The following is a 12,343-nucleotide window of genomic DNA, read 5'->3' as shown; positions in this document are numbered from 1 at the left end:
CACTCAGGAAGCGCTGGCATCATTTCAGTTGTTGAATCACCTTCTGCCATAATTACAGTAGTAGTTTTGTGCTTCCCTCAAAGCAAGGGCCTGGAGTTTCCCAGCTGGGCTGCCTTATTGGATTTTGAAGATGAGGTGCATGTGGATATGGCAGTAGGTATCCTACAAACTGTACAGGTACCAGATTGATAAAAAGAGGGCACTACTAGAGGCTAAACTCAGCATGCTGAAGCTGAAATGACTTTTGGGAGAGAACTACAGCTGGGCTGGAGGCCTTCTTTGCCAACCACAGGGATGTTATGCTTGAAAAACAAAGTGCTTCACACCAACAGTACTGCTGCAGGCTGGAATAGGCTGATGGGATCGATATCCTTGGAACTTCTGTTTAGGGCCAAAGAAGTAACACACTGATGGCAAGAAACTTGCTGCATTACCTAGCTGACTATTGTCTGAAACATTTAACACAAGGTAAGGAGCCACTAACAAAGACAAGGCCTTATCTGTTTAACATTCTTACTAATTCAATATTAATTTAGTATTTTTGATACTGTTCCTTATTGAGGTCTTCAGATGTACAGTGGGAATCTCTACCACTTTAAGGACTTGAACTGTCTATGCAGGTAATTGGCAAACTCCCTCTAGCTTTTTGTTGGTCTCAGATTCTACAATGAGTTTTTCTACCAGCTGGGCAAAGAAGCTTCATTCTGGAAGGGCTCAGGTGTCAGCCATGACACAGAGAGGTACACTCATGCCTTACAAGAGCAATCTTTCCAGAGACTCTTCTCCAAGCAGAACTGATACGTCCTGGATTCCCCTAAAGCTCTGTGCTTTATGCAGCAGGATTGTGGAGATTTCCAATCTTGGCCGTTGCTGGCCAGTGCTGCTTTTGAGGATGCAGCACACAAAAGCACAATCTTGGATGGACGACCTCGGCACTGGCACGGGATACAGGTTCAGGTGGGAAGCTGTACTGATGCCTAACACTGCTACACTCAACACTTCTAACTCAGGGCTGAATAGGATTGCAAAAAAATATGTCTTCTACTGTCAACACAGCTGAACCACATAAAAGGTTGGGTTTTGCTTTTGACAAGAAATGGCGAGAAGGAAGTCACAACACCGCAGCTGTACTTCTATAGAAGTGGTACTGTGTTGTGTAGAACTGGGGAGGGAAGGGTATTGACTCATTTGGAGCAGATTCAGAAGTTGTGGCCTCATTTATTTTTATAAACAGACCTGGCATTGCTGTATAACTAATTCTCTGCAATTGCTGAATCAGGCACTGAAAGTCTTTTAAAAGCTGACTAACGAAGTGTCTAAAGTGAAAATATGCTGCTACTCATAAGAAGAAGCAAACTAGCAAAAAGCATAACAGTTAATGTCTTTAATAAAAAATCACTTTCTTTCCCCAAAGCATCAGCACTGCATTACAGGTATCTTACAGTTAAATTAAAAGGAACACTGTTACAATTGAGGACATCTTCATCTATGAAGTAAAATCTTCCAAATAATTCATAATCCATTTCTGTACATTTTAGCTTATCAAAATGCACTGGAAAAAATAATATATTTCAGCAGGTGTCACTACCACCATTTCTCAAAGAAAACACGGTTTCCAGGAACACCAATGTTAGACAGTAGTTTGGATATGGATTCTATCATTGGAGGTGGACCACAGATGTACCATGAAGTATTGTTAGATACGTGTTTTTCTAGGTCCTTTTCAGATATTCTTCCCTCTGACAAACAAAAAAAAAAGTAGGAAATGAGAACAGAAATATTAATCGTGAAGTCATTTCAAAAAGAATGTCTGGTTAGAGGTATTTCAAGCACTCCTTTCTTAAAAATGCCTGGCCTGTTTCAGAATAATAGGTATTGAGATTTGAGGCTTCAAAAGCCATTTGTTCTTTTGGGGATTTAGATCAGTACTTCTGCTTGGAATGCAGAGGGTATTAGTCACTGAAGAGAACACAGCTTACATACAAGCAAAAATCCCCCATTCATGAAAAAAATAGGTAAGTATCTCTAACACAAATACAGCAGAAATGGAAACATGCTGAAATGTCTCTTACAAGCAGTCAGATTATCCTTCATCAATCCCACCTTAAGCAAAGTAAATAGGAAAGTAAAAACTTTGCTTAAAAATTTCTGGAATAAAGTTTGAAGTGGGAAATACCGGTATAAAGTTTTGAATTAAAAGAGGAAAACAAAAACTGGAAAGGGAAAATTTTTCTGCAAAGCATAGTATGGTCAGTGAAATTATTTAGGTTTAACTCACATCTCGATTTGAACCTTTAAATGTAAAAATACTGAGTTATGCATAATAACTTCATCCTTTAGGATGTAATCAAACTTGGACTTTGATACCATTCTGTACATTTACCTGTAACATGTGGCTGAAGTTCTTTACAGATCTGTGAACGCTGTTGGGTAACGTGGAAACAACATGTGATCTTTCCAGGAAACGTGTTCATCAAACCAAGGATATTTTTCTGTAATGTTAAACACACTTGCTTACACCACAGGCCATTAAATCAAAGCAGATGTATGCACACACTCCCAGAACACCAGTGATTATTACCGAGAACCAAGACTTTGCATTTCAGCACCGAGAACCTGATGGGCTTGATTCCACAGGGCTGACCTGCACACCTACACACACAATTCCCACACCTGGAATGTAAATTCCCTGCCAGCTTGTCTCCTTTGCTGAGATAGGTTCTGTAAGATTTGAACCTAAGAACCAGTTATGTCATTTCCCAGTTTCTTCCCCTTTTAAATTCTCACTATTTCCTCCTTCCACTTCCATAGGGGTTTTCCATTTAAAAACCCCCCTGCAGTATGTATTTACCATTTGCTAGGAACTTTTTGAGTCTTGTCTGCCTTATGTGGTAAGATTACTAGACCTTTTACTGTCTCACATCCTCCATGTAAAACCAAATACAATATAATGGTAATGTTACTTTTTACCAGAGTAGAAACGGTAATTTTCAGTTCCCTAACTCACAGCTGTGATAAGTTACAGCCAAAAACCCAGCAGCTTCAATTCAAATCATAGTAAAAAAATAATGTGTCTCTCAGATGCTGTAGTTAATTCTGAAATTAAGATTTAGCTGTTGTCTAGATTCTGCACTATTTAAGATTTTCACTGCTGGAATGGACACTGGAAATTCTTAAAAATATTTTGAAATACAAATAATGTCTACTCTGCAAATAGGTAAATTAGCTCATTTAGTTGTGTTTGCTTGCTAACTGGTTACTACACTAGAGAGTCTGCCATGGGTTGCTTAACAAAAAACCCTAGACAGATACTACTTTGTAGGCAAATCTGTTCCTGAACCCCTAAAAAGACAAGGAATGAAGAGCAGCAGAGACTGACACTGCTGGACACTAGTTCCACTAGTACCTCTACTGTTGACTTGCTATCTTTTGTAACTCTCACACTGTATTGCTTCTACCATTTGCACTAAGGAGATTTTCAGAAGCAGGGCCTCAGCCTGTGACATGAGAGCACATCCAGAACAAGCATCACACCCAAGACACTGGTGTTTCCCTTTGCCCTTGTCAGCCTATACAGAGCTGGTCCTTCAGGGAACAGGTCCTCCAAACCATCAGTGACAATCCAGCAGTTCCCCCTGGAGAGTTGCACAGATGTTTCTTGCACCAGCATAAGGGCTCCTAGTGATTCTATTTCCTCACTCCTCTGCACAGAAGTAAAGAATTTTGACAGACATGTTCTGGATTTGAGGGACACGTGAAGTATATTGTAAGCACTGTAAATATCATTGTGTTCTCTTCTGTCCCAGAAGCTTTAATACAAAAGCTCTGCTGTCACAGCACGGCTGCAGTGAAACTCGAGAATGTTAGCACAGGCACTGAGAACACCTGTGCATGCTCAGAACACACTGGCACAGCAGCAGTGGGCCAAACGGAGGAGCAGATTATTCTGCTTCTAGCAACAAACAAATGAGTTTTCAAAGAAAGCAAATATTTCCATATCTAGTAACATGGCAGAATTACAGAAGAAAAACTACTGATGGATCCTATACACAGTTTATTTTCACCTTTATCTTACAATCAAAAGCCTTCAATACTTTGAAGAAATCTAAATCATTTTGGATGCTTCTTTACAGAAGCTGGGCTAATTTGACCCTAAAGTGTTATCAGTGACCCTTAATGGCTGAGTGTGACAACTGATCTTTAACTGCTGAGTAAATGTTAATGAAGTGCTGGACAAGAAATTTTAAAAGCAGCTATAAATCCTTCATTCATACAACAGTACTCAATAATAGCTAATGCATTATCAATAAAGCTCCCCTGTTATTTTAGAAAGTGTTTCCTTTGGATATAATTGCTCTTTTCTAGTCTTTAAATTCAATACAATCTATACCAAGACTATGTGGTTTCAGTGTTATAACATTATGCATACTACTGGTGTGTATATATACATCTAAATATATATACTCTTTATTATACTATGATGCTCTTATGAGACTATAGTAAAATGCAGGGCTACAGTAAAATTTAGGGGTAACTGACTTATCACCAAAGTCACTGAGACCAGGTATATCTAGTAACAGCCTTAATTTGTACACTGGCCTAAGAAGTTAACAAAACACGCATGGGATTTGAGGCAGGAAGTGAGTTTTGTCTCTGTTTGTACACTGTCTTACACAGAAGGACTCTCTGGAGTTTGGCAACCAATTGATACACTCACTAGTAGCTGAATAGCTGAGACCTATTTTAAAAAAAAAAACTTTTTATTTACCTTAAATAAGAGTTCACTTGTATTTTTTGCACTGTAGTACAGCTTCACTGTTCCCAATTTGTGTCCATTTCCTTTACCCTCTTGGTATCCATGAAGATCTGCTATATGCAGCAGTATAGAAAACAATGGGTTAATTCCAACACCCCCTGCTATCAGCACTAGGTTTACTGGGGAGTCACCAGGCTGAGGATCAAAGAAGAAATCACCTCCCACTCGCAGAGCCACTTCTGAGTCAAGAGTACACTAGGACGGAAAAGAAGATATTTAATTTCAAAATGAAAAGCAAAACTGAAACCTTATTCTTCTCGCATTCCAGTCACAAGACTTGCTGGGCTGTGATTTTTTATTTTTATTGACCAGTGAGGGAAAACCAGAAATTCTTTGGAATATTCACAAAATTTCCAGCTATCTGAGGTAACCCATTGTCTCTAGGGATCCAGTTCTACTTTCAAAAGCTTCAGTCTTATGGTAAGGCAGGATGGCAACTCCCCCTTTTCATCCCCATAGGACCTGAAAGAGGAACGATTCACGCAAGAGTTTTCCAACGCAGGACGTGGTTGTGAAAACCTGAGGTCAACGTGAGATCACACTTCTACCCAAACCCAGCCTCGTGTCAAGAAAATTCCCAAAAAACAGAAAACACCCAGAACTGAAGCAGTATCCACAAGAATATTTCTTACAGAATCACTTCTGCATTTGCAACTTCAGAGGCACAGAAGAAGAAAAATCAGGGGAAAACCTTCTCTCTTATTCTCCACTCGCACGTAAGATATTATTTCTTAGAGAAATTTGTCCAAGCATGTTTTTTTGTTACATTGAAAATGAAAGCTACAACAAAAAAATCCATTTGGGCCAATATCTTCTTGGTAAACCGGCACTGCATCCCGGTATGAAGGGTGAAACTGCAGTACAGAGAAGTCAGGTGAGTTCTCCCACATCACTGCAAGCAGACAGAACAAGTAAGAGCAGAAAACACAACTCACTTCAGGCCATATACAGGTTTTCAAAAAAAACCCTGAAGAGGATAGGGAAACCAAGGAAGGTAGGAAAGGAAGAGGGAAAAACAAGGAAAGCTACAAGAACTGCTAAAAAGTTAGCTTAGAAAATGAAAACACTTCCTCCAAAGAATCCTTCTGGTATCAGGAAACAGTAAATTGCAACAAAAGGAATTCCATTAATGACAACTGCTTAGACAGCAAAGGTCTAAACATGCAACAATTCCACCAGGACGAAGGAGGAGGCCTTTGGATTCAGGTATTGCACAGAACACACAAGTTCCTAGTTACCATGATCATTAAAAAAACCCCCCAAATTTCTTGCCTTTCTTAATCATTCCATGAAGTATTGTCTCTCAATTATAGTGTAAGACAGTCAGCGTTCATTATCTGAAACCAATTTCTCTCTCCTTGTTCATATGCACCACCAGGCTTTCCCACCATGTTTTACTCTGGTTTAGAGACACATGAATCCACAAGTGTTCCAGATTCACATGGCAGAAGGAGGACACAGAATATGGTACCCTTTGAGGAAATAAGCCTTTTCAGGGAGAAACAACCTCTGTCATCTAACCTGCCACCTTAACCAGATGTAGCTCATCAAGACTGGACATGAGGAGATCTCTCATAATCAGCAGTCTCCCACATATTTCCACGCTTTGGCCATGACAGTGATAACAATAAGTCAGTATACAAGAAAAGACAGTAAAACTCTGGAGTAATACGATGAGAAAATGTTGTCCTTTAGTCTAGTTTATAAACACAGCTCAGGTAGAGGATATGTCTGTCTCGTATTGGCCTCATAAGCCACCAGCGTGCCTGTAGCAAATGTGGATAGAGCCTTCCCAAATCTTCGTTCGCGAAGCCTCGCCATGAAACACAGCTCAGGTAGAGAAGTGAAGCAATCAATGCATTACATGGACATTTTTCTAAAAGGCTACATTTTCCTAAAGCTATAAAGTACACAGTGCTAAAATTTATGATTTATATACAGTAATATTAAGAAATAAATACCTCTAAAAAACCCCAAATACAGTAAGTAAATGAGTGCTAACTATTCCCATAACATCTTCTACCCTGAGTTACCAACTTCCTTTAGAAGTAACTTCTAAACAATTAAGTACCAGAGCTTTTTCACCACATATACAACATTTTCAAATTCTAGGTTGATATTTTTTTTCTGCTTGTTTCCTAAGGAAAAGCATGTGGTTTTGTTTAGGTAGAAGAGCATCAGGTTTGGCGTAGCTTACCCCTTGATTAAAGATTTATCCTAAAATTCAACCAGTAAATTCAGCAACAACAAACTAATTTATGACATCAGAAGTCCTAAAAGAGTCTTCAGAGATTGTGAAAAGAATAAAAGTTGATAGGACAGATCACTGATGAAATATGTGACTCCTCTGACTGTAACTAAATGGGGTAAATGATGAACAAAACACTGCAAGAGGCCAAGTGTCAGGCTTTGCTTTTAATATAGCAAAAAAATCAAGCCTTGGGTAATACTGCATATTTAAGAGAATATTATAGAAATCCTAAAGTATTCTGTTGTTTTATCATTTGAGAAAACCTGATCTGAATATCTCCCTTGTCTCCCCCTTAATAATCTATATTTATCTGTGATTTATCAACGATTTCCATTTTACATTTGTAGAAATGCTCAGGAATTATGGAACGTTATCAGATTAGCTTTGTAAGGTGTAACACTGTTCTCAAGGGCATAATTTAGAACAGAGAGTTTTCAACATTTTTAAGTTCATTAATTCCAAAGGAGTAAGAACCCTTATATGCACTAATTACAATATCATTGTTAGTCCACTGTAAGCACAAGTGGAATCAAAAGGTTGCAATAACCATATTACCATATAAACATCCAATTTCAGTCCCTTACTGAACAATAGGTTTTAAGATTTATGTTGTATTAAAAATGGTTGAACAAGTCAACACGAGTTTTGCAGTCAATAGCACAAAGTGGTCTAAAAACACACACACATAACCCCCTCCACATCCCCAAAATCCCACAAACAAACAAACAAACAAAGAGGCAAATCTCACAGTTAATGTAATTTACCTCAGTGTGAATCCAGTGAGCAGGAGGATGAACAGTGTGCTTTACTGCCAGCTCTAGTATTCCTTCTCGTTCTAAGAGGCCAGGGCTTGAACATATTGAGAATCCCCCAACTACAGATACTCCAGGAATAAAGAAATCAACCCTAAAAATAGACCAGAAACAGAATTTTAAAAAAGAAGCCAACAACCCCAACCATGGAAAACAACAGCCAAAACAATATGGCTGCTTTTGTTTCAATTATCCTGCCTTTACAACATCTTCATTTCCGTAACATAACTTTTCCAGAAAAGGAGTTAATCTTGCCTAACGCCATTTCCTTAGAATTATTTTCATCTAGAAACAAATCATCATGTTTTTTAAACTAGAAGGTTTTAAAACCGGACTGGTTTTAGCGTTAGATGTCACATCTTACAGCAGACTAGAATTCTAAGTGTTTTAAATAAATTATTTGCGTATTACAACAAAAACACAATATGGTCTGATAGAGTGGCTTAAATCCCACTCTTTTTGGTCCCTTTGATGGGCTCTTCAATTTTAAAACATAAGAAGATTTGGATTCTAATTTTAGGAAAATTACTTTAGATTAAACACTTTCTTTTCCCGGGAAGATGAAACAGTAGAACCAACAGTGTGTAAAAAATTTCTCATGGGAAAAGTCGGTTACTGGCAGCAGAACTGCAGCTCCCTCTGGTGGCAGATATCACTTTCTAGGTTAGGAAATTGAACTGGAATAAATTCCTGCTTTTTCAGGTTTTGTGTTTGTTTGGGTTTTTTTAAGTTAAACGTGAACCACGCCAGGGTTTCTACACATTAGAAGGTAACATATGACTAAGCTTCTGTAACACTAGACATTAGACAATATGGAAGGTAAGCCATTACTACATATGAACTATAATTCATTCTCATAAAAGTAAGGCTGTGGTATTCCAAATAGTAAGCTATCAGAAAAAAATTAGAAGTTGTTTTATGATCCATCATCTGAACTCCTCTGTGTTCCATAAATCTTAAATACTTTTGTTTTCTACAGCACATAAAAAAAATCCCTGTATTTCAAAATAAATGTAATGTTTATAACTAGTTCTTCTGCTCCCTTTAAAAAACAACCACACTGCAATGCCAAGTACTATAGAATCGTTATTCAATTCAAGCCCGGGTTAGGCTGGCTCAGTATTTGTTAAATGAGGATGCAACAAGAAATACAGACTGGCTTCCACAGCACAGATATCTTCTTTAAACAGCAAAGCTGTATCCTTTACAGAGATCACAGTTGCTTGAGGGAAGAGAGAAGCACTTTGAATAGTTCACGACTTTATACAAAAAATATCTCCCCACACAGCTTCACCCTTTGAAGAACAACATCCTCTCTCTCGAAGAACGCACAAAGTGTGAAATATACAACAGTGATATAATTTTTAACTTGATGGTGTATAAAGGTATCAGACTGCAAAAGAAAGGTTAACAACCAAAAACGCTGAGAAGGCTCAATTCACTGTGCTCAGCTTCTGCAGCCCCAGTGCCCCATGGGGCCCAGCTTTCCTGGCAGTCAGGCTCCAAGAAATTAGAAAGGACAACTGTTATAATGCAGCATTTATCAGAGCAAAGAACATCTAACGATGCTACTGAAGCTCTTTACCTCCCTCTGGTGGAAAACAATCTTACTACTTACATTAACGAAAAAATAAGAATTTGTGCTGTAAAGTAACAATTTACATTCAGGTCAATCTGTACCCAGTGGGGAAACACACACACAAAACCAAACATTGCTGCAAAACCTCAACCAAACATAAGTTTTTACCTTTCTAAAATACTAATGCAGATGTACATTTCTTTCCATATTAGTAGTTCTTTCCCAGTTACATAACTGTGAGATTGTAGGGCACAGTATACTGTATTCCAGTGGACAAGCTCGTATTTCTGATGGCTTGTCTGTCTTAGCCATGTTAGGAAGGATAAGAGGGCTCCTTAAGAAATGCTACCTGTGACAGCTTAAGGGAAAAGAGTAGCTGAAGGGGAAAAAAGAAGGAAAACCCTTACATAAAAACCCACAACAAGCAGAGGCAAAAAAGATGTAAACCAGAGATCTGAGAGTGGTTTTGCATTTCCCTCCTTTTAAAGGCTAGCTAAGCCAAATCCTTAAGAAATGAACAATAATTACTGATTGCTGGAAGGAGGAGATTAGAAACATCAAAACCACAAACACTTTGAAAAAGCAGCTTTGTAACATGCATATACCTCAATGCATGTTTTAGTGAATCAAAATGGGTAACAGCAACAAGTCTCTTCATCATTATTTGTAGTCAGATAAAGACCAGTATCTGCCAGCGTGCTTGCAAAACAAATTCACTTTTGCTTCTAAAAAATCTCAATAATTAGAACACTTTCAGAAAATTCAAACATTTTAGTGACAATCTTTGGCTGTGACATCTTACTATAGCAAATCCTAACAAGTTAGCCTTTTTTGTTCAGGAAATTGTGGTCTGGTATTTTGTACTGCTCATCAAAAAATGCAACCACAGTTTATAGCTACAAGTACAGAAAAGTTGTTGTGTACCTTACAATAGCATTAGAATACTTTCAAGGAAGAAGAAAATGAAGAAGAGTAATTATAATTAAAGCTTTCAGTTTTCAGCATGATAATTTCAAAAACATTTTTGAAGGGTAAATGCTCTTTCCAAGTACTGGCAAGCAAGAATTTAATATGAGTCACTGCACATGTGCAAAAACTGCAGCAAATTACTTCACAAACAAATTACTGCAATCAACATCTTGTGTTCTGGTTCTAAATTTAAAAGCCAGCATATTAACACTCCATGAGTAACATATGCTGTTAATACCCTAGCAGCTATACTTTGATTCCAGCAAAACCACTTTCAGATGGCCTAAACCAGTAAAAAGTTTAAAAACATTTAAATGTCCATTGCCAAAAGCAACTACTCATAGTTTTAAATTAATTTCTAAGAGGAAAAAAAAGTGACAGAGTGAGAGTAATTTTAACAAGGAAGGATGACAAACGTGAATATTCACTACTTCCTTGGAAAAAAAAAGAACACCTGTAAAATTGCTTAAACAAACAGCTAACTGTTTCAAAGGCTTAATAATGCAAGTTTTTTATTTTCAAATTTGCCTTTCTATATTATTAATCCGACCTAACTAGCTTAATCTTCAGAATTAAAGAAACTTCAAGGGGAAAAAAATAAAACTTAGCAAGGAACTCTGATTTAATTATAAACCAAAACTAAGTAACTTGCAAAGCAGCAGTCTCAGCTCCACTGTAAAGGTAACTAGTAAATAAAGACAGCAAAGACAGTTTGCAGAATAAAGTGCATGGAACTTCAAAGTACTCCTGAAGAAACAATGTAATATACATAAACCAGAGGAAAACATCAAAACAATCAAACTGAACATTTAAAGAACATCCATTTCTGCCCTTTTATTAGTAATATTACATATTTTATAATGACTATTTAAAAATTATGGCAAATATCAGCTATTTGACAGGGCAACCAATAAGAAAACATGGTATTATATAAACTAACATTTTTTTCCCAAGGTTCGAGGATCAGAGAGGCCTTTTAACACTTTGCTGCAGTAGACTTCTCCTAGTAATTTCTCCCACAAATACTGAAAGATCTTACCATTGTCCTGCTTTGAACGTAAAATCCTTATTTGCAATAGCCAAACGAAGTCTTTTGACTGTCTCCGATTCATTGGTGATTCCACACACTTTTGCTTGTGTAATCACCTGACAAAAGGAAAATAAGCCATTGTGATACACAGATATCATTTGCAGCAAAAGTACTCAAGAAGTTGTGCATGAAATATCTATCCCTTCCATGTTCTCTGCAGCATTTCATTACCTACAGCACTAATATGTTTTCACTGGCGTAGAAAAACAGAAGTGGATTCCATCCCTGGAAGTGTTCAAGGCCAGGTTGGGTGGGGCCCTGAACAACCTCATCTAGTGAGTGGCATCCCCGCCTATGGCAGGAGGACTGGAATTTGCTGGTCTTCAAATCCAAATCATTTTTTGATTCTATGATTCACTCACATAAGTCATTGAATGGAGAAATATTTTTGTACTTACAGTCCATCATGTCTGTCACTTTTGTCAGATTTATTCTAAGATTATATACAAACTCACTTTCAGTTGAAAGCTTAGCTATAAAGAGAAGTGATTGCTACTTATCCCTTTTCAGGTTCTTTACACATCTATAAAAGACACACACTCCTGCATCTTCCAGCAACAAAGTAAAAAGATTGCTGATATAAAGACTGACAAAGGACATTTGTTAAAGATCAGCTGCAACTGAAGGGAGAATTCTGGAGCTGTATCTAGTTTTATTTAAGTAATTAAATGCATTACTGAAACATATGTATTAGTGCATCAATGCAAGAAAACCAGCAAGCCTTGTGTTCCTGCATTTATACCTCCCCATTTGAGCACATATTTTATTTATGAACACGGGGTAACTACGACACAAGGTTTTTATTGCTGGTTAACAGAGGAGTTTT

At 37.6% G+C, this 12,343-nt stretch overlaps 1 protein-coding gene across 3 annotated transcripts in view; it reads right to left on the bottom strand.

Annotated features, from left to right (window-relative positions):
• Positions 1-1,369: 1,369 nt before the first annotated feature.
• The window catches only part of OXNAD1 (oxidoreductase NAD binding domain containing 1), a 14,212-nt gene continuing 3,238 nt past the window's right edge, over positions 1,370-12,343 (bottom strand). Inside the window, exons 3-8 of one of the 3 annotated variants that reach the window (XM_017835486.1) lie at positions 11,467-11,573; positions 7,832-7,973; positions 4,975-5,011; positions 4,769-4,869; positions 2,384-2,492; positions 1,370-1,739 (exon numbers count right to left, since the gene is read on the bottom strand). In XM_017835486.1, the coding sequence (XP_017690975.1) occupies positions 1,585-1,739; positions 2,384-2,492; positions 4,769-4,869; positions 4,975-5,011; positions 7,832-7,973; positions 11,467-11,573 (651 nt within the window). In that variant the 3' untranslated portion in view covers positions 1,370-1,584. Of the gene's footprint in view, positions 1,740-2,383; positions 2,493-4,768; positions 5,012-7,831; positions 7,974-11,466; positions 11,574-12,343 lie in introns of all 3 variants that reach the window. The other 2 variants (XM_017835487.1, XM_017835485.1) reach the window with 2 other exon arrangements.

Source organism: Lepidothrix coronata, unplaced genomic scaffold (assembly GCF_001604755.1).
Source record: "Lepidothrix coronata isolate B3197 unplaced genomic scaffold, Lepidothrix_coronata-1.0 Scaffold258, whole genome shotgun sequence".
Lineage (NCBI taxonomy): Eukaryota > Metazoa > Chordata > Aves > Passeriformes > Pipridae > Lepidothrix > Lepidothrix coronata.
The sequence above is the reverse complement of the archived record's forward strand: the minus strand, read 5'-3'. Positions and strand labels throughout refer to the sequence as shown.